General features: G+C 49.6%; 1 protein-coding gene across 3 annotated transcripts in view; it reads right to left on the bottom strand.

Moving 5' to 3' along the window:
* UBXN11 (UBX domain protein 11) overlaps positions 1-27,960 on the bottom strand; it is a 422,469-nt gene that overhangs the window by 351,760 nt on the left and 42,749 nt on the right. For all 3 annotated transcript variants that reach the window (XM_085647748.1, XM_085647749.1, XM_085647750.1), the window contains one exon: positions 11,999-12,099. In XM_085647748.1, the coding sequence (XP_085503874.1) occupies positions 11,999-12,099 (101 nt within the window). The remainder of the gene's footprint in view (positions 1-11,998; positions 12,100-27,960) is intronic.

Below are 27,960 nucleotides of genomic sequence, written 5' to 3'. Positions count from 1 at the left end.
AGATTGCCCTCCACGCTCCACCAAGACAGATCCGCTGCAGCTTCTCCGGAGATCTTGATCGACTCCCCGAGATCCCCGTTGTGCTGATACCACTGCTTGCGGAGGCACCACTGGAGCGCCCTCATGTGCCAGCGTGCATGGTTGACCAACAGAATGCAGGAAGCGAACAGACCGAGCAGGCGAAGGACCTTCAGAACTGGAACAACCGCTCCACTGTGGAATAAAGGGACCATCTCCTGAATGTCGAGAATCCTTTGAGGAGGAGGGAATGCTCGACACACAGTAGTGTCCAGTACTGCCCCTATAAACAGGTTGCGTTGAGAGGGCACCAGGTGAGACTTGGGCACATTGATCGAAAAACCCAAGTCGAATAACAGCTGAGTTGTCACCTGCAGATGACGCTGCACCATCTCTGGGGACTCTGCCTTCAGAAGCCAGTCGTCCAGGTAGGGGAAAACCGGAATCCCCGACCTCCTGAGATGAGCAGCCACCACTGCCATCACCTTTGTGAAGACTCGAGGTGCAGTAGTAAGACCAAACGGGAGGACCGCAAACTGATAATGTTGCGACCCAACCGTAAAACGGAGATACTTCCTGTGCGACTTCAGGATTGGGACATGGAAGTACGCGTCCTGCAAGTCGAGCGACACCATCCAGTCTCCTTGCTGCAACGCTTGAAGAACCTGCGCAAGGGTCAGCATCTTGAACTTCTCCTGTTTCAGGTAAAAATTCAAGATTCTGAGGTCCAGAATCGGACGCAATCTGCCGTCCTTCTTGGGGATCAGGAAATACCGGGAGTAGCATCCCTGACCCCTTTCCTGCTCCGGAACCACCTCTATTGCGCCCTTCTGAAACAAGGCCAGAACTTCTTTCTGCAGGAGAAGCAGGTGGTCCTCCGAGCAATTACCTTGGCAAGGAGGGTAAGGGGGAGGAAACTCCCGAAAGGGAAGGGCGTACCCAGTCTCTACGAGGTTCAAAACCCAAAGGTCGGTTGTAACAGATTTCCAACCCCGTAGAAAGTAGGACACCCGACCCCCCACAGGTCTTACATGATCCGGGATGGGGGATCTAGGGCTGCTTCCCTGAAGCCTCATTTGGAGCAGAGGAGGAGGAGGAAGAAGAGGGGTTACGACCAGAACCTCTCCGACCCCTTTGCTTCCCTCTATAGGAGCGATAGAGGGGATTCTGCTGCTGTTGTTGCTGCTGTTGTTGTGGCTGTCGGAAGGAGCGAAAGGATGACCTTCCGAATCCCCTAACCTTACGGAAAGTTGAACCTCTCACAGGAACCTGCAGACCCAAGGACTTCGCCGTTAACCTACTGTCCTTAAAACGTTGAAGAGCAGAATCTGCCTTCTCCCCAAACAACTTTTGTCCATCAAAGGGCAGATCCACCAGCGTGGCCTGGACATCCGCAGAAAACCCTGAGGAACGGAGCCAAGCTTGTCTCCTTGCGGCAATGGACGACCCCATAATTCTCGCCACAGAGTCCGCCGTATCCAGCCCAGACTGGATCACCTGCCTGGCAGCTGCCTGAGTGTCCGCCACAACCTCCATGAAGGACGACTTATCCCCCTCAGGTAACTTAGGGGCCAGAGTCTTTATAGAGTCCATCAGGGCATGAACATAACGCCCCAGCAAGCACGTAGCATTTGATGACTTCAATGCCATACTTCCTGAGGAGAAAGACTTTTTGGCCGCCTGATCAACTTTCTTCGACTCCCTATCAGCAGGAGATTGGGGGAAAGCACCCGAAGCATGTTTAGAACATGAAGCCTGCACCACTAGGCTCTCCGGAGAAGGATGCGTGGATAAAAAATCCGGGTCTCCTGGCGCAACCCTGTATCTCCTTGCCACCTGCCTGCAAACTGCTGGAGCTGACAGAGGCTTCTTCCACACCTCCAATACTGGTTCCAAGAGAGCCTCATTGAAAGGTAGCAAAGGCTCAGAAGCCGACGTCGGGGAGTGCAACACCTCTGTGAGCAGATTGGACTTGTATTCCACAGAGGGCAGCTGCAGATCTAACAACTCCGCGGCCTTCTTGATCACAACATGGTAGGGCGCCAATTCCTGTGGTGGAGAAGACCTTGCAGAAGCATGCTCCCACTCCGGGGTGGTATCCAAACCACTTGCTACCTCTATACCTCCAAACTCGTCCGAAGAAGAGTCGACCTCACCTTCTTCCACCTCAGCACGAAATCTTTCCTCCTCCAAAACCCTTTGGGCTTCACGCCTCGATCGATTCCGGGGAGCCGGCGTCGTCGACGTCGTACGCGGCGTCGGTGGAGCCAAAGGCATCGGCGTCGGAGGCGCTACAGGTGGAGTCGGCGGCGCCGGATGCGGCGTCGATGGAGTCGGCCTCGGCGTCAAAGAAGGCTCCGAAGATTGACCATCCATCCGAGGTCGAGCCGGATTCCCAACCGGCGCCGGAAACTGCCAAGAAGGCGCCATCGGCATAAAAGGCATAAAAGGAGCCTGAGCATATTGCTGCGGCACTCCCAGAGAAAACGCCATCGGACCCACGGGACCTGCTGGTGCTCCGGATGGGAAGGATGCTCTCTGAAAAATGCCATACATGGCATTCAGAAATCCCGAAGGATCCGTACCTGGAGCCGGGAATTGGGGATAAGCAACTGCCCCTGTATCCCCCTGTGGAGCCACCGGCGTCGGCTCCTCCGAATCCTCCACCGGAACCACGGAGTCATCAGGCACCGGGACAGACTCTTCCTGCTCCTGCTCCACATCAGATTCCACCCGACCAGGAGTCGAAGCCTTGGACGGCGCCGGAGACGGCGTCGGGGAACGAGCCGGAGTCCGCTTCGGAGAGGGAGACTTCGAAGACTTATCCGGAGAAGGCGAAGGAGACAAGATCTTGCTCTGACGTCGACGAGGCGAAGCCGACCTCGACCTCTTAGACTTCGAGGACCGACGCCGAGAAGAATGCTTCCTCTTCTTATGGTGCTTCTTCGACTTCGACGACCTCGAAGTCGAAGACTCCCGCCTGGACTTCTCCTTTTTCCTCCCTCTCTTCTCCTCACCGATCTTCTTCATGAAGAGTTTGGTCTTCCTCTCCTTCAGTGCTTTAGGATTCATGCTCCTACAGCACCCGCACTCATCCACATCATGATCAGAAGAGAGACACCATAAACAATTCTGATGCGGATCCGTCATGGACATCAGGCCTCCGCACTCCCTACAGGGCTTAAAGCCCGACTTCCTCGTCGAAGACATTCCGATTTTAACAAGAATACACCACTAGATTACAAAGTATCTAGAGAGCACTGGGAAAAAACCGTTGCGCGTCGACGGCGCGGAAAAAAGGGAACTGACGTCATCACGCCGACGTGGGCTTCTTATGGCTCCGATGACGTCGTACGGAGTCGCGTGCGGAGCCGATGTATTGTGACGTCGCCCACGTCGACGTGGAATGCTGGGGAAGAAAAGTTCCGTGGAATGCTGGCGCAGGGGATATTCACAAGGTGAGGAATCCACTGGCAGATGTATCCATCAGAATCCATTTTACTTGGGGGAGGGGGGTGGAAACAGACATGAGATAATGCTGGGTTAGAGTGATTGAAAGCGTGCGCCTATGTTACGGGGGCGGCTGTGCTGCTTAAAAAAACACAAGCGGTTCCAGCTGAAGTAGCGCATGCCAGGCCTGCAGTAAGAGAAACTCAATAAAGTAAATAGTGCTTACAGACTAAATAACAGGTCCGGTGTAACAACCGAATTAAAGGGGCTAGTAACCATGGGAGGTTACAAATGGAGACAAAACCGTACTAAGGAGGGACTTACAAGCCTATCAATGAATCCGAAGGCAGCATTTACAAAAGACAATGACCCAAGCCAATGAAAAATATGGGCGGAGAGTGAGCGCGGCTTCTCTCCCATACTCTACTACAGCAGTCTCACAGAGCGAGGAGTGCATGCGCGCTGCCGCTAGACTCGACCAAATAAAAGGTTGCCATGTCTTAACAGTAAGCTATTCTAACTAGTTTGTCACACAGGGCCCGATTCACAAAAGTAATCTGAGACAAAATCCTAACTTTACGACTTTTGGTATTCACACAGGGCATTTAGGAGGAGTAAAATTAGGAATCCTAACTTTTTAGGAGGAGTAAAGTTAGGATTCCTAACTTTACTACTCCTAAATGCTCTTTGAGAATACAGAAAGTTGGTTAGGAATCTTAACTTTTTAGGAGTAGTAATGTTAGTATTCCTAACTTTACTACTCCTAAATGCCCTTTGTGAATACCGAAAGTCAGAAAGTTAGGATTTTGTCTCAGATTACTTTTGTGAATCGAGCCCACTGTTCTTATCCAGCTAGAACCTTTTATATCTTGGGTGCTTATAAATCCATAGTGAGGAATGTGTTTGAGAGAGACAAACAGAGGCAGAAGCATTTCCCACTAGCTCATTCAAATTATCCCCGAATATTTTCTAACGCAAGAATCTCACCTTGCCTGATTACCCCAACTGTACATCATGACAGCATCACCCGCAAATTCAACGAGGTCAGATCACTTCTCTACTCCATGCGCTGAGGAGAAACCGATGTCACCTGACTCTTATATGCAGAGACAAAAACTGAAGGACCACAACGATGGCAGCATTCATCTAAGCCTATGGCTCTAATCTCCAGTGTGCATTGTTAATAAAATAGCATAGACCTATCAGTGCAGAGAACATAAAGCACAGGGGGAGGCAAACACACACTCTGGAAAATAGCATACATTTGGAATTAAATATGTCCAAACATTTTAATTAGAAGAGATTCCTTTAAAAGTACATAGAGGACAAGCATTGGGAATGCCAATAGATTTGGCATTCTCCACGAACCTTTTGGCAATTCTTAGATTGTTTTGCAAACCTTTATTGTTTGTAAGCTGCTGTGCCCTGCTCTATTTAAAAACATTAGCTAAAACCAAAAATATTTATTGGCCTTAAAAAAGCACACATTCCCATAGTAGTCCCTGGCACTGAACAGAAGAACAAGTTACTTACCTTCGGTAACGCTTTTTCTGGTGGATACAGTATCTGCCTGTGGATTCCTCACCTTGTGAATATCCCCTGCGCCAGCAACATTCGGAAACTTTTGTAGCAGTCCATGCCGATGGGGTCGACGACGATGTCACAGAGACACGGCTCCGCTCGCGACTCCGCTGACGTCACCGGCTCCATAAGAAGACCTCGTCGGCGTGATGACGTCAGTTCCGCCCCTTTTTTCCGTGCCTTCGAGGCACACGGACGGACTGACAGCAATATATACATATACAAAGTACATGATATGCAAATCAACACACACAGTGTGGAAAATAAATAGCAAGGCACAAGAAAAAACATAATGCCCTTGACAGTAACAAAACACATTTTGAAAAACCATCAACAGAATTGTAGGTATAGAAGGATGGACAACGGGGAGGCGGGTGGGTCAGTGAGGAATCCACAGGCAGATACTGTATCCACCAGAAAAAGCGTTACCGAAGGTAAGTAACTTGTTCTTCTGATGGATACATCTGCCAGTGGATTCCTTACCTTGTGAATAGATTCCACAGCAGTCCCCACTCCCGGAGGAGGGTGTCCACCCTTCTATACCAGAAAATCCTGAAGGACAGAACGAGCAAAGTGTCCGTCCCTCCTCACCTCAGTGTCTAAGCAATAATGTTTTGCGAAGGTGTGGAGGGAGGCCCAAGTTGCTGCCCTACAAATGTCCTCCACCGGAACACCCCTAGTTAAGGCAGATGTGGAAGACCTTGCTCTGGTAGAATGAGCCCTCAAACCCTCCGGAGGCTTCTTACCAGCTAGGGAGTAGCATATCTTGATGCACAAGACAATCCACCTGGAAAGGGTGCGCTTGTGCACCGCCCAACCTTTCCTGCAGCCAGCAAAGCCCACAAAGAGCTGGTCATCAATCCTGGAGTCCCTTGTCCTGTCCAGGTAGAAGCTCACCGCCCTCTTAGGGTCCAAGCGGTGAAGCCGCTCCTCCTCCTTGGAAGGGTGAGGGGGAGGATAAAAGGAAGGAAGGGTAATGGACTGCCCCAGATGGAAGGGAGTTACCACCCTAGGCAAAAACGCAGCCCTGGTCCTGAGTACCATTCGTTCAGCATGAATGGTCAAGAATGGGGGTTTTGAACCTAGAGCTTGAAGCTCACTTACCCTCCTTGCCGAGGTGATTGCAACGAGGAAAACCGTCTTAAAGGACAACAGCCTCAAGGGACACTTGTGTAAGGGCTCGAAGGGAGAACCCATAAGATAGGTTATTACAAGGTTTAAGTCCCATTGAGGCACAATAAAGGGAGTAGGAGGAAACTTGTTTGTAAGGCCCTTTATAAAACGAAGAACAATAGGTGACTTGAACAGCGACGGCTGATCCGGCAAACAAAGGAAAGCCGATAGAGCCGATAAATATCCTTTCACAGTAGCCACAGCAAAGCCTTGCTGAGCAAGAGAAAGGGCAAACTGTAGAATATTAGACAGACGAGCCTTCAAGGGATCAATGGACCTCTCTCCACACCAGAGAACAAATTTAGACCACCTATATGAATAAATAGATTTGGTGGAGTGTCGCCTGGCCGATAAAATAACATCCACCACATCCGGCGGGAGAGAGAAAGAATTCAGGTTGCCCCGTTCAATCTCCAGGCATGAAGGTGTAAGCTCTGGAGGTGGGGGTGTAGAACCTGCCCCTCCGACTGCGAGAGGAGGTCTGCCCTCAGACCGAGACGGAGCGGAGGGCACGAGGAGAGGTGGAGAAGATCCGTGTACCACACCCTTCTTGGCCAATCCGGGGCGATCAATATGACTTGGGCCCGGTCTTGGCGAATCTTCCTCAGAACCCGAGGAATCAAGGGTTTGGGAGGAAACCCGTAAAGGAGTCGTGAGCCCCAACTCAGCTGAAACGCGTCCCCCAACGCTCCCTGCATCGGATACTGGAGACTGCAGAACAACGGACAGTGCGCGTTCTCGCGGGTGGCAAATAGATCCACCCGAGGAGTTCCCCACGTCCGAAAGACGTGACGAACCACCTCCGGATGGAGCCTCCACTCGTGGTCGGCGGAGAACTGCCGACTGAGACTGTCCGCACGCACGTTCAGCACCCCGGCCAGATGATTTGCCATCAGACAAATCTGATGGTCCTGAGCCCAGGACCATAGACGCAGGGCCTCTCTGCAGAGACAAAGAGACCCCACTCCTCTCTGTTTGTTTATATACCACATCGCGGTAGTGTTGTCCATCAGGACCTGAACAGACTGACCGCGAAGGGAAGGGAGGAAGGCCTTGAGCGCCAAACGTATCACCCGCAATTCCAGAAGGTTGATGTGAAGCAACCTCTCCTCTGGAGACCAAAGACCCTTGATCTCCAGATCCCCCAGATGAGCACCCCACCCTAAGGTGGAGGCATCCGTTATCACTGTGGCCACCGATGGAGGAAGATGAAAGGGCTTTCCTTGAGACAGATTGCCCTCCATGCCCCACCAAGATAGATCAGCCGCAGCTTCTCTGGAGATCCTCACAGACTCCCTGAGATCTCCCTTGTGCTGATACCACTGCTTGCGGAGGCACCACTGGAGCGCCCTCATGCGCCAGCGTGCATGGTTGACCAACAGAATGCAAGAAGCAAACAGACCGAGCAGGCGAAGGACCTTCAGAACCGGAACAACCGCTCCGTTGTAAAATAAAGGAATCATTTCCTGAATGTCGAGAATCCTTTGAGGAGGAGGGAATGCTCGACAAACAGTAGTGTCCAGTACCGCACCTATGAACAGGTTGTGCTGAGAGGGCACCAGGTGAGATTTGGGCACGTTTATCGAAAAACCCAAGTTGTACAACAGTTGAGTTGTATCCCGCAGATGATGCAGCACCTTCTCTGGAGACTCCGCTTTGATCATCCAGTCATCCAGATAGGGGAAAACTGAGATCCCTGACCTTCTGAGATGGGCTGTCACCACTGCCATCACCTTCGTGAAGACCCGAGGTGCAGAAGTAAGACCAAACGGGAGGACCACAAACTGATAATGTTGCGACCCTACCGTGAAACGGAGATACTTTCTGTGCAACTTCAGGATTGGGATGTGAAAATACGCATCCTGCAAGTCGATGGACACCATCCAGTCCTCCTGATTCAGCGCTTGAAAAACCTGAGCTAGGGTGAGCATCTTGAACTTCTCTTGTTTTAGATAAAGATTCAAGATTCTGAGGTCCAATATCGGCCGTAACCTGCCGTCCTTTTTCGGAATCAGGAAATACCGGGAGTAGCATCCCTGACCCCTCTCCTGCTCTGGAACCACCTCTATCGCACCTTTCTGAAACAACTTCAGGACTTCCTCCTGCAGGAGAAGACGGTGGTCCTCCGAGCAAGCCCCTTGGCAAGGAGGGTAATTTGGAGGGAATTCCCGAAAGGGAAGGGCGTACCCATTTTCTACAAGATCTAGAACCCAGAGATCTGTAGTTACAGATTCCCAATCTTGTAGAAAATGGGTAAGTCGGTCCCCCACAGGACCAGCATGATCCGGAATGGCGGATCTAGGGCTGTTTTGCGGTGGTGGGAGGGGCTGAGGAAGAGGAAGAGGAGGAGGAGAGCTGACGGCCACGTGTGCGACCCCTGATTCTTCCTCTGTAACCTTTCGACGAGGAACCTTGCTGCTGCTGCTGTTGCTGCTGCTGAGTCTGCCTATAGGTTCGAAAAGATGTTCTTCCAAAACCTCTGTACCTCTTAAAAGACCCTCTCGACTGAGACTGGAGTCCCAAAGATTTAGCAGTTGCCTTGTTCTCTTTGAATCTTTCCAGAGCAGCATCTGCCTTTTTCCCCAAACAGGCCAGACCCATCAAACGGTAGATCCAATAGGGTTGATTGCACATCTTGAGAGAACTCCGAAGTTCTCAACCAAGCACTTCTTCTAGTTGCAACAGACGACCCCATGATCCTTGCAACAGAATCTGCAGTGTCCAGCCCACTTTGGATCACTTGCCGCGCAGCCGCCTGAGCATCAGCCAAGATGTCGTTAAAACCAGGTCTATCCTCATCAGGTAGTTTCGGCGCCAGTTTCTTAGCCGAATCCATCTGCGCGTGTGCATAGCGTCCCAAAAGACATGTGACGTTAGTCGATTTCAAGGCCATGCTGGCTGATGAAAACACCTTCTTTGCCGATTGGTCCAGCCTTTTTGCCTCTCTGTCCCCAGGGACCTGTGGAAAAGCTCCTTTAGACTTCCCAGAACAAGCCGCCTGAATTACCAGGCTCTCAGGCGATGGATGAGACGACAAAAATTCTGGATCCCCTGGGGCCGCTCTGTATCTCCTAGCGATCGTCTTAGAGACCGCAGGAGCAGAAAAAGGTTTGCGCCACACCTCCAACACAGGTTCCACAATGGCCTCATTAAAGGGAAGCAAAGGCTCTGATACCGCCGTGGGAGAATGCAACACTTCAGTCAAAATGTTCGACTTAAACTCCGTTGTTGGAAGTTGGAGATCAAGCAACTCCGCAGCTCTCCTTATGACTGCATGGTAGGGTGCAACGTCCTTGGATGGCTCATCTGATGGCGGAGTAATCTCCCACTCAGGAGACAGGTCCAAGCCACTAGCCTCCTTAAGCTCGTCAAAAACCTCATCCGACTCCACCAATTCTCCATCTTCCGCTTCCTCCTGAAGGTATCTCTGCTCCTCAATAATCCTCTGAGTCTCCCTTCTGGAGCGAATTCGAATCCTCGGCGTCGGCGGCGCCGTAATCGACTTCGACGGCGCCAGTGCCGACGTCGACCGTGGATCCGGCGGAGCCATCGGCGTCGAACGAGGTCGAGCCGGAGCCGGCGAGGATGGAAGCGGCGTCGACGTTCTCGGAGCCGGAGGATTCCAAGACGGCGTCGCTGGATAAAATGGATAGAAAGGGGCCTGAGGATACACTTGCGGCACCCCCAAGTTAAATGCCAAAGGACCCATCGGACCCGCAGGTGCACCAGGGGCATACATGGCACGAGCAAATACCCCATACATCGCATTTAAGTAATGCGAGGGGTCCTGACCTGGCCCAGGGAAGGCAGGATACTGGTCAGGCCCCACCGGACTCGGGCCAACCGGCGCCGACGGTGGAATCAACGGCGTCGCAGGCTCACCCGGGGCTTGAAGATCTTCCGGGACCGGAGATGGAGCCGGAGGCGGAACCGGAGACGGAGATGGAACCGGCGTCGGAGTCTGGGCTGGAACTGGCGAAGCCGGAGACAAAGAGACCACCGGAGATGAAGGACCAGCAGGCGAACCCGGCACAGGAGAAGGAGAAATAGAGTTCCTTCGACGCCGAGCAGGTGACTTCGGCTTCGGCACCGTGCTCTTATCTGAATGGTGCCGAGAGGAGTGTCTTCTCTTTTTCTTGTGCTTCTTAGCTCGAGAAGCATGCCCCGAAGTCGACTTCGATGCCGACCTCGACTTCGATCGAGACCTCGATCTCGATCTCCTTCTCCCTCTCTTCTCCTTCTTCATTTTGGCAATAAAGAGCTTTGCCTCCCGTTCCTTCAGAGCCTTCGTGCTCATCTTACGGCAGCTGGTACAGCCATCCACGTCGTGGTCCGAGGATAAACACCACACAGAGTCCTCATGTGGATCAGTGATGGACATATGCTTGCCAGACTCCCGGCAAGGCTTAAATCCAGACTTCTTTGTCGACATCTTCAAAGAAGACAGGAAAAACAACGAAAATACACAAAGTATCAACGACGCTAACAACAGCGATTCCCGAAATCCGTTGGCTTCGATGGCGCGGAAAAAAGGGAACTGACTCATCACGCCGACGAGGTCTTCTTATGGAGCCGGTGACGTCAGCGGAGTCACGAGCGGAGCCGTGTCTCTGTGACGTCGCCGTCGACCCCATCGGCGTGGACTGCTACAAAAGTTTCCGAATGTTGCTGGCGCAGGGGATATTCACAAGGTGAGGAATCCACTGGCAGATGTATCCATCAGAACTACTTTGCATGTGGAAGTGCTCCATGTGAAAGTGAAATAGTCAATTGCAGAACTAGGCTGACCTATTGCCCCATGATGCGTGCTGGAGAAGGTGAAAGGGAAATATGAATGACACAACAGACTAATGGATTAAGTTTGGCTGAAAACCTCTAAAACTGTGTTATACACAAAATCTTTTTTTAAATCAAAAGGTCTTGGCAAACACCAATCTCTCTGGCATTGGCTACCAGCCTCTTGGCTTTGCTAATGCTTTTTTGCAATGTTTTTTATAAATCTTTAATACAAATAGAGAGTAGTCAAAAGGTAGAGAAATAAAGAGGCTTGCGAAGACAGATAGAGAGGCTTGCTATAACAGAGAGACTTGCCATAACAGAGAGGCTTGCAAAGACAAAGAGGCTTGCAAAGACAGAGAAGATTGCAAAGGCAAATACAGATAATTGCAAAGATATATAGAGAGAGAGTGACAGCGAGAGAGAGAGAGAGGTCCAACTGTAGTTCTCAATTAATAAAACATACCAGATTGACAAACAGGAATGTAGTTATAAAAGCACTTAATTGAATGTATACTAAAAAGAGGATACCTTTATAAAGAACAGTTTCAAATGGGCATTATCTAGTCCTGCTATCACATCAGGATTTTAAACACAAAAGCAACACTAAAGAAATGATAATGTAAAAACAAAACTACTGTTAATGAAGGTAACTACCTTGGGTGTGGATGCGGTCCTTGTGAAAGAGAAAAATACTGTCACTAAATGTGAAGTTAAACAATGGCTGAAGTAGGCTGACCCATTGCCTACGTTGTGGAAGCAAAATGCGCATGGCACAACACCGGACCAATGAATTGCGAAAGCAGGCTGCTCAAAATCTCCTTTATGTATATATTCATATGTATAGGACCTCACAGAGTAATGCTATAGGGTGATCAATGTTTTGAGATGTTTTAGCAGCGAAGCATACACTCTCAATGCCACACATCATTCCCTGCCAAAAAAGATAAAGATCTATCAAGATATATCAACGAGTGTCCTCATTTGTTCTCTCGTTTACCTTTTGATGAATTTCCTGTGCTTGACTTTTCACTCTTTGCTCCAAAAGACCAAGCTTGTGCATCATGGTGGCCATAAGCTCCAGGTCATTGGGGGCTGATCCTGCAAATCACAAGGGGCACAAAATCAGCATATGCAGATGCACACACCCAAGAGACCCCAAGACGTGGAGCTCAAGGAGCTCCATCACATGGACGCATGGCACAGAACACCTCATAAGCACAGAAGAACAAGTTACTTACCTTCGGTAACGCTTTTTCTGGTGGATACAGTATCTGCCTGTGGATTCCTCACCTTGTGAATATTCCCTGCGCCAGCAACATTCGGAAACTTTTGTAGCAGTCCACGCCGATGAGGTTGAAGACGACGTCACAGAGACACGGCTCCGCTCGCGACTCCGCTGTCATCACCGGCTCCATAAGAAGACCTCGTCGGCGTGATGACGTCAGTTCCGCCCTTTTTTCCGTGCCTTCGAGGCACACGGACGGACTGACAGCAATATATATACACAGTATACACAGCACATAATATACAAAGCAACACACACAGTGTGGAGAATAAGTAGAAAGGCAAAATAAATAACACAATGCCTTTGACAGTAACAAAACACATTTTGAAACACCATTAATAGAATTGTAGATATAGAAGGATGGACAACGGGGAGGCGGGTGGGTCAGTGAGGAATCCACAGGCAGATACTGTATCCACCAGAAAAAGCGTTACCGAAGGTAAGTAACTTGTTCTTCTGATGGATACATCTGCCAGTGGATTCCTCACCTTGTGAATAGATTCCCACAGCAGTCCCCACTCTCGGAGGAGGGTGTCCACCCTTTTATACCAGAAAGTCCTGAAGGACGGAACGAGCAAAATGTCCGTCCCTCCTCACCTCGGTGTCTAAGCAATAATGTTTTGCGATAGTGTGGAGGGAGGCCCAAGTTGTCGCCCTACAAATGTCCTCCACAGGAACACCCCTAGACAAAGCAGAAGTGGAAGACTTTGCTCTAGTGGAATGAGCCCTTAAACCCTCTGGAGGTTCCTTACCAGCCAAAGAGTAGCATATCTTGATGCACAAGACAATCCATCTGGAAAGGGTGCACTTGTGCACCGCTCTACCTTTCCTGCATCCAACAAAGCCCACGAAGAGCTGGTCATCAACTCGAAAGTCTTTCGTCAAGTCAAGGTAGAAGCTCACCGCCCTCTTAGGGTCCAAGCGGTGAAGTCTCTCCTCCTCCTTGGAAGGGTGAGGGGGAGTATAGAAGGAAGGAAGGGTAATGGACTGCCCCAGATGGAAAGGAGTTACCACCTTAGGCAAAAATTCAGCCCTGGTCCTGAGTACCATCCTTTCAGCATGAATGGTCAAAAACGGGGGTTTTGAGCTCAGAGCTTGAAGCTCACTTACCCTCCTTGCCGAGGTAATTGCAATAAGAACAAGCATTGGCATAGCCAATAGGTCTCGCCTTTGGGACCTTATAAGTGTTTAGCCATGCAACAGTTGCATAACTAAATACTTATACGGTCCCAAAAGCGAGACCTATTGGCTATGCAAAGCGGCCGCAAAAGTGATCGCGATCGCAATCACGATCAAACACCAAAGCGGCCGTGCGGCCGCGAAACCGGAAGTAATGGTGGCTCTAGGCTGGCCTGGTAGCACTTTTTGGAGCCCTCTCAATAAGTCTCGCCAGACCAGCGCATGCGCTGGGTCAGGCGAGACCTAAAAAACGTCTTAAAAGACAAGAATCTCAAGGGACACTTGTGTAAGGGCTCGAAGGGAGAACCCATAAGATAAGTTAAGACAAGGTTTAAGTCCCATTGAGGCACAATAAAGGGAGTAGGAGGAAATCGGTTTGTGAGGCCCTTAAGAAAACGAAGAACAATAGGTGATTTGAATAATGACGGCTGATCCGGCAAGCAAAGGAAAGCCGACAAAGCCGATAAGTCCCTTTACAGTGGCCACAGCAAAGCCTTGCTGAGCAAGAGAAAGGGCAAACTGCAGAATGTCAGATAAACAAGCCCTCAAAGGATCAATTGACTTCTCCCCACACCAGAGAACAAATTTAGACCACCTATAGGAATAGATAGATTTGGTGGAATGACGTCTGGCAGACAAAATTACATCTACCACATGAGGTGGGAGAGAAAAAGAGTTCAGGTTGCCCCGTTCAATCTCCAGGCATGAAGGTGTAAGCTCTGGAGGTGGGGGTGTAGAACCTGCCCCTCCGACTGCGAGAGGAGGTCTGCCCTCAGAGGGAGACGGAGCGGAGGGCACGAGGAAAGGTGGTGAAGATCTGAGTACCACACCCTTCTTGGCCAATCCGGGGCGATCAATATGACTTGGGCCCGGTCTTGACGAATCTTCCTCAGAGCCCGAGGAATCAAGGGTATGGGAGGAAACGCGTAAAGGAGTCATGATCTCCAACTGAACTGAAACGCGTCCCCCAACTCTCCCTGCATCGGATACTGGAGACTGCAGAATGACGGGCAGTGAGCGTTCTCGTGAGTGGCGAACAGGTCCACCCGAGGAGTTCCCCACATTCGAAAGACGTGACGAACCACCTCCAGATGGAGCCTCCACTCGTGGTCGGCGGAGAACTGCCGACTGAGACTGTCTGCACGCACGCTCAGCACCCCGGCCAGATGATTTGCCATCAGACAAATCTGATGATCCTGAGCCCAGGACCATAGTCGCAGGGCCTCTCTGCAGAGACCCCACTCCTCCCTATTTGTTGACATACCACATCGCGGTAGTGTTGTCCGTCAGGACTTGAACAGACTGACCGCGAAGTGAAGGGAGGAAGGCCTTGAGTGCTAAACGAATAGCCCGCAATTCCAGAAGGTTGATGTGAAGCAACCTTTCCTCTGGAGACCAAAGACCCTTGATCTCCAGATCCCCCAGATGAGCACCCCAGTGGATGCATCCGTAATCACTGTGGCCACCGATGGAGGTAGATGAAAGGGCTTTCCTTGAGACAGATTGCCCTCCACGCTCCACCAAGACAGATCCGCCGCAGCTTCTCTGGAGACCCTCACAGACTCCCTGAGATCTCCTTTGTGCTGATACCACTCCCTGCGAAGGCACCACTGGAGCGCCCTCATGTGCCAGCGTGCATGGTTGACCAACAGAATGCAGGAAGCAAACAGACTGAGCAGGCAAAGGACCTTCAGAACTGGAACGACCGCTCCATTGTAAAACAAAGGAATCATTTCCTGTATGTCGAGAATCCTTTGAGGAGGAGGGAATGCTCGACACACAGTAGTGTCCAGTACCGCACCTATGAACAGGTTGCGCCGAGAGGGCACCAGGTGAGATTTGGGCACAGTTATCGAAAAACCCAATTTGAACAACAGCTGAGTTGTATCCTGCAGATGACGCAGCACCTTCTCTGGCGACTCTGCTTTGATCAGCCAGTCGTCCAGATAGGGGAAAACTGAGATCCCCGACCTTCTGAGATGGGCTGCCACAACTGCCATCAGCTTCGTGAAGACTCGGGGTGCAGTAGTAAGACCAAATGGAAGGACCGCAAACTGATAATGTTGCGACCCTACCGTAAACCGGGGATACTTCCTGTGCGACTTCAGGATGGGGATGTGGAAATACGCATCCTGCAAGTCGATCGACACCATCCAGTCCTCCTGATTCAGCGCTTGAAGAACCTGAGCAAGGGTGAGCATCTTGAACTTCTCTTGCTTTAGAAAAAGATTCAAGATTCTGAGGTTCAATATCGGACGCAATCTGCCGTCCTTCTTCGGAATCAGGAAATACCGGGAGTAGCATCCCTGACCCTCAGGAACCACCTCTATCGCACCTTTCTGAAACAACTTCAGGACTTCCTCCTGTAGGAGAAGACGGTGGTTCTCTGAGCAAGCCCCTTGACAAGGAGGGTAATTTGGAGGGAATTCCCGAAAGGGAAGGGCATACCCATTTTCTACAAGATCTAGAACCCAAAGATCTGTAGTTACAGATTCCCAATCTTGTAGAAAATGGGTAAGCCGGCCCCCCACTGGACCAACATAATCCAGAATGGCGGTTCTAGGGCTGCTTTGCGGTGGAAGGAAGGGCTGAAGAGGAAGAGGAGGAGAGTTGACGGCCATGTGAGCGACCCCTGATTCTACCTCTGTATCCTTTAGACAAAGAGCCTTGCTGCTGTTGGGTGTGCCTGTAGGAACGAAAGGTTGCCCTTCCGAAACCTCTGTATCTTTTAAACGACCCCCTTGACTGGGATTGAAGGCCCAAAGACTTAGCCGTAGCCTTGCTTTCCTTAAAACGTTCAAGAGCAGCATCTGCCTTTTTGCCAAATAATCCAGATCCATCAAATGGCAAGTCCAACAGTGTTGACTGTACATCCGGGGAAAACTCAGAAGACTTCAGCCACGCACCCCTCCTGGTGGCAACAGAAGACCCCATGACTCTTGTCACTGAATCCGCCGTGTCCAGCCCACTCTGAATCACCTGACGTGCTGCTGCCTGGGCATCGTTCAAGACCTCATTAAAGCCAACCCTATCCTCCTCAGATAGTTTTGGAGCCAATTTCTTCGCAGAGTCCATGAGCGCATGAATATAGCGTCCCAAAAGGCAAGTGGCATTTGTTGATTTAAGTGCCATGCTGGCCGATGAAAAGACCTTTTTGGCCGACTGATCTAACTTTTTAGCCTCTCTGTCACCTGGAACCTGAGGAAAAGCACCCTTAGATTTTCCCGAACAAGCAGCCTGAACCACCAGGCTCTCAGGCGATGGATGTGATGTTAAGAACTCAGGGTCCCCTGGAGCTGCTCTATACCTCCTAGCCACAGTCTTAGAAACTGCAGGAGCAGAAAAAGGCTTACGCCACACCTCCATCACAGGATCTATAATGGCCTCATTAAAAGGCAATAATGGCTCTGAAACTGTAGTAGGAGAATGCAGTACTTCTGTTAGAATATTCGATTTAAACTCAGTAGTAGGCAACTGAAGATCTAACAGTTCAGCTGCCTTCCTAATCACTGCATGATATGGAGCCACATCCTTTGAGGGTTCATCGGAAGGTGGAGTAATTTCCCACTCAGGAGACAAATCCAATCCACTAGCCTCTTTAAGTTCTTCCAAAACTTCGTCAGACTCCACCAGCTCTCCTTCTTCTGCTTCTTCCAGAAGGTACCTTCGCTCATCAAACACCCTTTGAGCTTCCCTTCTGGACCGAATCCGTACAAGCGGCGTTGGCGGCGCCTTGTTCGAATCCGACGGCGCCGGCGTCGAACGTGGATCCGCAGGAGCAGCCGGCGTCGAACGAGGTCGAGCCGGCACCGGTGAAGAAGGGAGCGGCGTCGACGTCCTCGGCGCCGGTAGATGCCAAGACAGCGTCTCCGGAAAAAATGGCATGAAAGGGGCCTGCGGATTGACTTGCGGCATCCCCAAATTGAAGGCCATTGGACCCATCGGACCCGCAGGTGCACCAGTGGTGTACATGGCTCTCGAAAATACCCCGTACATAGCATTTAAATAATGCGAGGGGTCCTGACCTGGTCCAGGGAATGCAGGGTACTGGTCAGGCATCACCGGACTCAGTCCAACCGGCGCCGACGGTGGAATAAGAGGCGTCGCAGGCTCACCCGGTGCTTGAAGCTCCTCAACCGGGGCCGGAGACCGAGCCGGAGATGAATCCAGAACCGGAGATGGAACCGGCGTCAGAGATGGAACCGGAACCGGAGATGTAGCCGGAGCCGGTGAAGCCACTGGAGAAGAAGGACCAGGAGGCGAATCCGGAACGGGTGAAGGAGACACAGAGTCCTTACGGCGTCGAGTTGGTGACTTTGGAGCCGAACTCTTGTCAGAGTGACGTCGAAAAGAATGTCTCCTCTTCTTTTTGTGCTTCTTGGATCTTGAAGCATGCCCCGAAGTCGGCTTCGACGCCGACCTCGATCGTGACCTCGACCTCGTTCTCGACTTCCTTCTTCCTCTCTTCTTCTTTTTCATCCTAGCGATGAAGAGTTTTTCCTCCCTTTCTTTTAGAGCCTTGGAGCTCATCTTGCGACAGCAAGAACAACCATCCACATCATGGTCAGATGATAAACACCATACACAGTCGTCATGTGGATCCGTGATCGACATATGTTTGCCACATTCACGACAGGGCTTGAAGCCGGATTTCTTTGTCGACATCTTTTTCGAAAAAGAAACAGAGGAATCCAGTAGAAACACAAAGTAACAGTGAAGCTACCAACAGAGATTCCCGAAATCCGTTGGCGTCGACAGCGCGGAAAAAAGGGAACTGACGTCATCACGCCGACGAGGTCTTCTTATGGAGCCGGTGACGTCAGCGGAGCCGTGTCTCTGTGACTTCGTCTTCGACCTCATCGGCGTGGACTGCTACAAAAGTTTCATAATGTTGCTGGCGCAGGGGATATTCACAAGGTGAGGAATCCACTGGCAGATGTATCCATCAGAAAGGGAAATAAAGAAAGAGTGTGTGCAAACATCGTAGATGTACAGAGACATAGAGCAAATAGAACGCTGTGAGAAGTCACACAGCGGCTGATGAGCACAATAGCTGAAAGTAAAGAGCATAAGCAAACACACTGGAGGCACAGAAGACATGTACAACAAGGGAGCCCAGAACAAGGAAACCCAGGCAGAGGCTTACAGCATTCACCCTGGAAACACAGACATGAGGAAGGGAACCCAGAACAAGGGAATGCAGACAGAGGGCACACCATTCAACCTTGAGGCACACAAACATGTAGAGCAAGGGAACCCAGGCAGACGTTCACAACATACACCCTGGAGGCATACCGAGATGTGGAGCAAGGGAATCCAGGCAGACGTTCACAACATACACCCTGGAGGCATACAGAGATGTGGAGCAAGGGAACCCAGGAAGACGTTCACAACATACACCCTGGAGGCATACAGATATGTGGAGCAAGGGAACCCAGGCAGACGTTCACAACATACACCCTGGAGGCATACAGAGATGTGGAGTGAAGGAACCCAGGCAGACGTTCACAACATAAACCCTGGAGGCATACAGAGATGTTGAGCAAGGGAACCCAGGCAGAGGGTCACAGCATACAGTGTGGATGCACACAAACGTGCAGACAAAGGGAACCCCAGCATTACCAAAACATACACCCTGGAGGGGCACAGACATATAGTACAATGGAACCACGGCAGAGGATCACAGCATACACACTGGAGCAGCAAAATCATGCAGAACAAGCAAATGTAGTATTATAGTATACACCCTGTAGTCACACAGACATATAATAAAAAGGGAACCCAGGCAGAGGGACACGTATACACCTTGGAGGTGCATAGCCATAGTTTATTTTCCTCAGTTTGATGCCCTGAGTGCGATAGGTATGACACAAAGTGGGTCCTGTGCTCACTATGCTACAAGACTCAAAGTCTATATCACTGTTGAGGCCTAACTAGCCTAAAACAGTCTTGTCAGGTTGCTTGTGTTCCTGTTCACAGGGGACCTGAAATTAGAGCAGGACCAATGCTGTTTTGTCTATGGCTGGTTCCTCTTTGAGGTGGCAGGGTGGGCAAAAAAAGGATGGGCTGAAATGCCGGTCTTAGTAATTACCCTTTGCTCATATTAATTCAAGCATTCCATACATCTCTTTTTTGTTATCTTCTATTCGACTGTTATGCACAGATGTGGGTCCCGTGCTCACTGTGCCACAGTACTCACTTTATACCTCACTGACGAGGCCTGACTAGTCCCAAGCGAGTTTTGGGGTTGCCTGTGTCCTGTTTAGAGGGGTCCTGACCTGGCAGTTTGGGCTGAACTAATACTATTGTAGCAGGAGAAAAAGCTGATTTGCGAATGTCTGGTTCCTGTCTGAGATGGTACGGTGGGCAAAAAATAGACTGAGTAATTACTAGTGACGGAGATAAAATCAAGTATTTCTCCCATCATTTTTTAGTTTTTTTCTGTCATTTAGTAAAAGTGATCCCTGGCAAAGGGACAGATCAAACACCTGGGAGGTGCACACACAGTCCCAGTATGAACCCAGGAGGCACATAGATGTCTAGTACAAGGGAACTCGGGCAAATATAGTGAGGCATACAGCTATGTAGAGCAAGGGATCCCTGGCAAAGGATCACATCATACACCTGGGAGGTGTACAGATATACAGTAAAAGAGACCCCAGGCAGAGGCCCCAGTATAAACACAGGAGACTCAGACATAAGGTACAAGGGAACCCTGGCATATATGGTGAGGCATACAGTACTGTAGAGCAAGGAAGCCTAGACAGAGGGTCATGTGATGCACCAAGGAAATACACAGACATCTACAACAAGGGAACCCAGGTAGAGGGCTTTTGCATACAGAACAAAAAAGTCCAGGCAGAGGAGCATGTCATATACCCTGGATGGACATAGACATGTAGAGGAATGGAAACCAGGCAAAGGGTGCAGAAAGCCGGGTTATACAATGAGCAAATTCTGCCACCACCGTGCAAATCTAGCTCCTAGTCAGGGAAACACTGTTTTTCTCGGACAACCTCATCTACCCATTAGCAAAGCAGGATCAAGACAGACAGCAACTTCAGAGAATGTGTTATGGGTTAGCAGTAGCAGCATAACACTTGGATCAAGAAATCCCTCTGTAAAACTCCCAGACCAATTTAGTAAAATGAAAAAGTATTTTGGGGCACATGCATCAAGTTAGGCTTTTGTGATTCCTTAATTGCGATTGTTAAGGAATCGCAAAAGCCTATGCATGTAGGAATTGCTAAAAAAAATAACGATTCCTAAACATTCCTTGATTGCAATTAGCAAATTGCGAGTTGCTATTAAGGAATGGCTTCTCATTCATTCCTATGGGCCTTTAGGCCCATAGGAATAAATGGGAATTGCATGCGAGATTTAGCAAATTGCGCATGCAATTTCAAGGGTGCACGGGTGCCAAAAGGACACCCTGTTGCACCCCTGAAATTGTAAGGTGAACACATGTTGCACAAACACATGACACAAGGGCATGTGTGTGTGTAACCAGAAACTTATGTCAAAGTTTTTGCAAATTACCATCAAGTTCAAATTGATGGTAATTTGCGACCCCTATTTGCAAAATCGCTATTTGAGATTTCGTCATGCATTGCATTTAGGGAATCACAATTTGCAATTCCCTAAATGCAATCGCAATTAAGTAATCACAATTTTTGCAATTACTTAAATTGCGATTTTTGCATTTGGGATGATGGATCCCAAATGCAAAAATACCAGTCGCAAATAGGCAGATTCTGAGAATCTGTCCGTTTACGACCGTTTTTTAGGACTCGTGCCCTGCGTTGCCCTGCGCAGCAGTGCTCGCTCAGGCGAGAGTCCTTTTGTCCGGGGTTCAGAAATGAACCCTGGAATTGCACAGGTTTGTGCGTGTGTTTTTACTTTTGTGGCCTGCTATTGGCCTTTCCCTGCGTGTTCTTTTTTAAAATAGCACACAATAGGCCAGAGGCGGGCGCATAGCTCCGCCCCTGGCCTATTGGTGTCTATTACGTGCATTTCCTGCCATATGGTTTCAATTATCATGCACAGACACAGGCGCGATAATTGAAAGCATATGGCGCGCGCGCGCACCACTCGTTTCCCTTTGTTCTGCATTTGATAGGCCTGAAGCCCTGAGTATGCCACGCCTTTATGTCGCATTTATAAATACATTGAGGGTGTTGTTGCTTCCTTATTTTTTCTTAGGCTAAAGAAGCCCGTGTGTGTGTGTAAGCCGGTGGCTGGAGTGCTAGGCACTTGATTCCAGCCGCAGCTGCGAGCACCCCTTGGCCTGGACTCCATTTCCCGAGCTGCCTCGCTGCTCGTTAATAGATGCAGTGTGGAGTGTGCCTGTCCGTGTGAGCTGCCAGGAGTCTCCTGAGACTAGTGCAGCAGCTCAGTCACTGATCACAGCCAGCAGCACCGACAGGCAGAGCTGCTTCCTCACTCTCTGGCCCAGCAGCACCGACAGGTAGAGCTGTTTCCTCACTCTCTGGCACACACGCAAGTTTTTTTCCTGCTGTTTTTTTCTCTTTTAGAATCTGATCCCTGGTGAAGCTTTTCTGCAAAATCGGCATCCAGTGGGACAAGCACCTTGCGCCCAGGAAGAGGACTGTGCATGCCTGGACTCCCTCCCGCTGCGATGGCAGCACATGAAGTGCAGGCGGAAGAGGACTCAGCAGTAAATAGCGCTCTCCACTGCAGTGCACGTGTGTCTTTTTAACGGGGTAGAGGGCTTGTGAGGGTGGGGTGGTGTTGTCCTGCTTAGGAAGTCAGTGCTGAAGTTTTTTATGGCAGTGCACATCTGCAGCGTTGCTGCAGCTTCCTGGCAGAGCAAGAGCGGGGCCCCCGTGTGTGTACCTGCGGGCTGTGCCAGGCCCGGCTTTGCTGGCCATGCTAGTTGTGGAGGTCAGCAGGCACCGCGCCCCCACATCCCCGGCTCTGGGAGCCAGGAATGGAAAGAACTCTTCTCCCATTGATGACAGCTCCTGCCTGGCTCTCCTTGTCCAGGTCCGGCTTGGAACTGAGGCCGCTCATTCAGAGAGCTCACCTGACAGAAACCCCGTTTGTGGGGTCCCCCGACTAATTCCATCAGAGCAGTGTCGGTGGGGTGGATAATTGGGGAACCATTGCTCCCTGCTCGCGGTGGTGTGTGTCAGGAGTGTGGGGCAGCGGGCCCAGGTGCTGGGCAGGAGTTACACTGTAGATCGCAATCTCTCCTTACAGGCACACTGAGCTCCAGTGAAGGCATAGTGAGTTCCAATGCACGTTAACTTAGTTCCCTGCGCAGACACTTAGCCCCGTGTTCTCTGAGATCGCCGTATATGTTGTCTGAACACCAGGTAAAGCACTCTTAGATCCCCTCATATGTCCTGTTAGTTCCGCGTCTGTGTTCTCTTAGCCCTCCTGCATGCACTGTTATCTACCCGAAAAGGGACACTTGGCTGCCCCTGCATAGTAATGTTATCTAACCGTGCAGGCACTCTACATGTAATCTTCGCCATCCCTGCACGCACTACCAATAAAAGCACTCTCCGGGTACTCATAGCTCCATGTAAAGCACTATTTCCCGGTCAGGCACCCTCCAAGCAATCGTACCTCCCTGTACATACAACACTGTTATCTACCCGTACAGGCACTCTCAGCGAACTGCACAGTACGGTTATCTGCCTTTACAGGCACACTCCAAGCAATAATACGTCCCTGTACTATAATGTTATCTACCAGTACAGACACTCTACAGGCAGTCTTAACGAACTGCACAGTACGGTTATCTACCTGTAGATGCACTGTCCAAGCAACCTTAGCGCCATTGACAGTACTGTTATCTGCTTGTGCAGGAACTCTACAGACAGTCTTAGCTCCCCCTGCATGCACTGTTATATACACTCTCCGGGTGCTCTTAGCTCCATGTGCAATGTTGTTACCTACCCGTACAGACACTCTCCATGTACAATGCTGTAACCTACCCGTACACACACTCTCCAGGTACTCTTAGCTCCATGTGCAGTGTTGTTACCTACCCGTACAGACACTCTCCGGGTACTCAGCTCCATGTATAGTACTGTAATCTACCCGTACAGGCACTCTTCGGGTACTCTTAGCTCCATGTGCAGTGTTGTAACCTACCCGTACTGGCACTCTCCATTTACTCAGCCCCAAGTACAGTGCTATAATCTACTCGTACAGGCACTCTCCAGACAATCTTCGCTCCCGGTACAGTACTGGTATCTATCCGTACAGGCACTCGTAGCTCTCTGTACATCATCGTTATCTACCCTTACTGGCAATCTTAGCTGCCTATACAGCACTGCTCGCTACTTCTGACCCACTCCCGCCCCTTTACCCCTTGCAGTCCGAGCTTAAAATTCAAACAGCACTCGGTGGCTCTCAGTGCTTCACGAGGTACAGCCCTTCTCTCAAGAATGTTGCAAAGAAAGACGTTCTAGTGTTATTTCCTATCCCGTTTTTCAAAACGCGAGAGCAGGAAAGACAGGCCAGATAATAACAAGCATTTACAATGCAATAGGTCTCGCATTTACTAGAGTTTGAGCTATTGGCATTGGAAATGACAATGCCTTTTATTTATTAGTTTCAAAAAGAAACACATTAATAAAAGGCATTGTAATCTACAATGCCAATAGCTCAAACTCTAGTAAATGCGAGATCTATTGCATTGTAAATGCTTGTTCCTTTGATGCATGTGGCCCTTTATGTTTAAAATAACATTGACAGGTGCAGCATGATTAGTTCCAGATTGTTAACTAGGCCCACCTTGGCATTTACCCTGAATTTAAGGAGTTTGGTCAATATATTCTGGCAGGCCTCGGTTCTCTCCCTAACTGTAAGAAAAAGCAAAGGTCACGCTACCTCGCGCCATTTGGACTTCTGCAGCCTATGAGGAACAGAGTAGCATTCTCACCAAAAAGAGCTTCTGAGTTTGTTATGTTTTCAATCTTTCTGTTATTTTGTTAGTTGAAGCAAAAAACACACCCCCATGTGGAAGCAATAAAAGAAAACACTCAACCCTAGCCCGGCTCTGCTCTTCGCTCCAGGCCTGGCTAATTCCTTATGTGTTACATCCATTAATGCAATACTGATAACAACACACTCTCTGCAAGCATGGTACACTTGTAATTGTAGGGCTGGGAGAACAGGATAGTTGCACGTCGTAAATATCAAGAATCCTATACCTCCCATTGTACACTAGCGCCATCTTGTGGCCTTTAAAAAACTGTATAGGAGCTCAGCTTTTATGCATTAAAGCAAAGTGAGAAACTGGAACCACACGGTTCAGGACACTGTTCTTTTGCATGACAATTGCAGGCATTGCGGTAATGCGTGAAAATTACAGAAAATGCGTTATTTTAACGCAGGATGCGTGGCACTTGGCAGGGCTGAGCGGTGCAGGGTAGAGTATAGTGGGTTTGTAAGAGCGCAATGCCATAGAGTGGTGTAGCGTGGCGCAGCGTTGATTGCAGTTGAGAGGTGCAGAGTGGAGTAGAGTGGCATATTGTGCAATGGCATAGAGTGCAGTGCTGTAGAGTACATTGTTTCAGAGTAGAGTGAAGTGGTGTAGAGTAGAGTGGTGCGGGGTACAGTGTAGTGGTATAGAGTAGTGGTGTACAGTGCCTTGGCGTAGAGTGAAGTGTTGCAGAGTGGAGTGGCGTGGAGTGGTGCAGAGTGCAGTGGCGCAGAGTAGAGTAGAGAGGCATAGAGTAAAGTGGTGTAGAGTGCAGTTTGAAAGTGCAATGGTGCACAGTAGATTACAGTGCCCTAGAGTGCATTGGCATAGAGTGCAGTAGAGTGGTTTAGAGTAGAGTGCAGTGCAGTGGCATAGAGTAAAGTGGTGCAGAGTGGAGTGACATAGAGGTCAGCGGCAGCGAGTGCTGTGCTGCAGAGTAGTGTCATAGAATGCAGTAGTGTAGAGTAGAGTGCAGTGGCGTAAAGTGAAGCAGAGTGAAATGACAGAGTGCAATGGCATAGAGTATTGTGGCATACAGTGCAGTAGTGCAGAGTAGATTGGCATAGGGTGCAGCGGTGTAGAATGCATGGGTTTTGAGAAAATTGGTGTATAGAGTATTGTGTAGAGTGCAGTGGCATGGAGTGCACCAGTGTAGAATAGGGTGGCATAGTGTGCAGAGTGGTGTGGAGCAGAGTGAATAGAGTGCTGTAGACTGCAGGGGCATAGAGTAGATTGTTTCAGAGTAGATTTAAGTGCCATAGATTGTCGTGGTATAGAGTAAAGTGTCCTAGAGTGCAGTGGTGCAGAGTAGATTATAGTTGTTTAGAGTGGTTTGGCATAGAGTACAGTGGCATAGAGTGGAGTGATGCAAAGTAGAGTGGCGTAGAGTTCAGTGGCAGAGAGAGCAGTGTTGCAGAGTAGAGTGACATAGAGTGGAATGGCGTGGAGTGGTGCAGGGTAGAGTGAAGTGGCATAGAGTGGAGTGAATCTGAGCAGAGTGGCGTAGAGTAGAATGGTGCAGTGGCATGTGGAGCAGAGTGCACTAGAGTGGTGTAGAATGCAGTGGCGTAGGGTGGCGCAGAGTGAAGTGACGTAGAGCGCAATGGTGTAGAGCAGGGGTTTCCAACCTTTTCTGTAATAAGAGCTACTTATGTTCAATGAAAATCATCCCAAGCTACTACTATTATTTGTGTTGTATAGTGACCACATAAGACAAGACTACATTAGCGGCCAGCTTGTGTAAGCAGTGTTCACTTCAGTGCATCATGCAGGGTTGTCAGCAGTAAGGCAAAAGAGGTTTATCAACTAGGAATGCCTCTAGATGGGTAATACTAGCTGCAATTCCCATGGCACTAGGGTTATAATACGAGTAATAATGCTGCCTTAGGACTACATGATTTATCACTCAAATTTCATCTTTAAATATACTTTGGAAGTTCAACCCTGTTTCTTCAAACATCAGCTATTTCATCTTCAATCCATTCTTTTCAATTTTGGTATATATATGTTAATTCATCCACTAACTTAGTAGGCTGGGCTGCACATAGGAGAGCTACTCACAGGTAGCTGGAGAGCTACCAGCAGCTCACAAGCTACTCGTTGGAAAAGCCTGGTGTAGAGTGATATAGCGTGCAGTGGCATAGAGTAGAATATTGTAGAGTATAAAGTGTAGGGATGCAAAGCAGTTGTAATAGATACAGTGGCGTAGGGTGCATTGGTTTTGAGTAAAGTGGTATAGAGTTAATTGGCGCAGACAGCAGTGGTTTAGAGTAGAGTGGCGTAGCATGCAGTGGCGTAGAGTGCAGTGGCATAGAGTAGATTGTTTTCAGAAGTTGATTGGAGTGGTGTAGGAGGAAAGTATAGTGGTAGAGGGTAGAGTGCAGTGGCATAGCGTAGTGGCACAGAGCGCAGTGGCGTACAGTGGTGCAGAGTTGATTGCAGTGGAATAGAGTGGAGTGACGCAGAGTGGAGTAGAGTGGCGCAGAGAGGAGTAGATTGGCATAAAGTGCAGTGGAATAGAGTGCGGTTGTGTAGAGTAGATTGTTTCAGGGTAGAGTGCAGTGGCGTGGAGTGGTGCTTGCTAAAGTGGTGTTGTACAGAGTAGTGGCGTACAGTGGATTGCTGCAGAGTTACAGAGTAAAGGGGCATAGACTGGAGTGGTGTAGAGTGCAGTGGCAATGAGTGCAATGGTGCATAGCAGAGTGGGGTAGAGCGCACTGGCATAGCGTAGAGTGGAGTAGAGTAGAGAGGCGTAGAGTAAAGTGGTGTAGAGTGAAGTGCTGTACAGTAGAGCAAAGTTGCATAGAGTGTGTTGGTGTAGAGTGGCGTAGAGTGCAGGGGCATATTATAGACTGGCGCAGAATAAAGTGCCGCAGAATAGAGTGGCACAGAGTTCAGTAGCAGGAAAGTGCCATGGTACAGAGTAGAGTGTTGTAGAGCGCAGTGGCGTAAATTAGAGTGTATTGGTGTAGAGTGCAGTGGCATACAGTGGTACAGAGTAAAGTGACAGAGTGCAATGGTGTAGAGTATAGTAGCAAACAGTGCAGTGGTGCAGAGTAGATTGGCACAGAGTGCGTGTTGTAGAGTGTATTGGTTTTGTGTTAAGTGGTGTAGAGTGCAGTGGCTTAGAGTGTAGTGGCATAAAATGGAGTGGCGTGGAGTGGTGTAGAGTAGAGTGGCGCAGAGTGGAACAGAGTTGCGTAGACTAAAGTGGCATAGAGTAGGTTGTTTCAGAGTAGAGTGAGGTGCCATACAGTGCAGTGGTATAGAGTAGAGTCATCGAGTACAGTGGTGTAGAGTAAATTACAGTGGCTTAGAGTGGATTGGTGTAAAGTGCAGTGGCGTGGAGCAATGTAGAATTCAGTGGCATAGAGTGGCACAAAGTGGAGTGGCATAAAGTAGAGTGACAGAGTGCAGTGTTGCAGAGTATAGTGTCATAGAGTGCAGTAGTGAATAGTAGAGTGGAATGGAGTGCATTGACGTGGAGTGCAGTGATGCAGAGTAGAGTTGCATAGAAAGTGCAGTTCTGTACAGT

The sequence above is a fragment of the Triturus cristatus genome, chromosome 3_2, assembly GCF_964204655.1.
Source record: "Triturus cristatus chromosome 3_2, aTriCri1.1, whole genome shotgun sequence".
NCBI lineage: Eukaryota > Metazoa > Chordata > Amphibia > Caudata > Salamandridae > Triturus > Triturus cristatus.
Note: the sequence above shows the minus strand (reverse complement) of the source record. Positions and strands in the feature narration are given on the sequence as shown.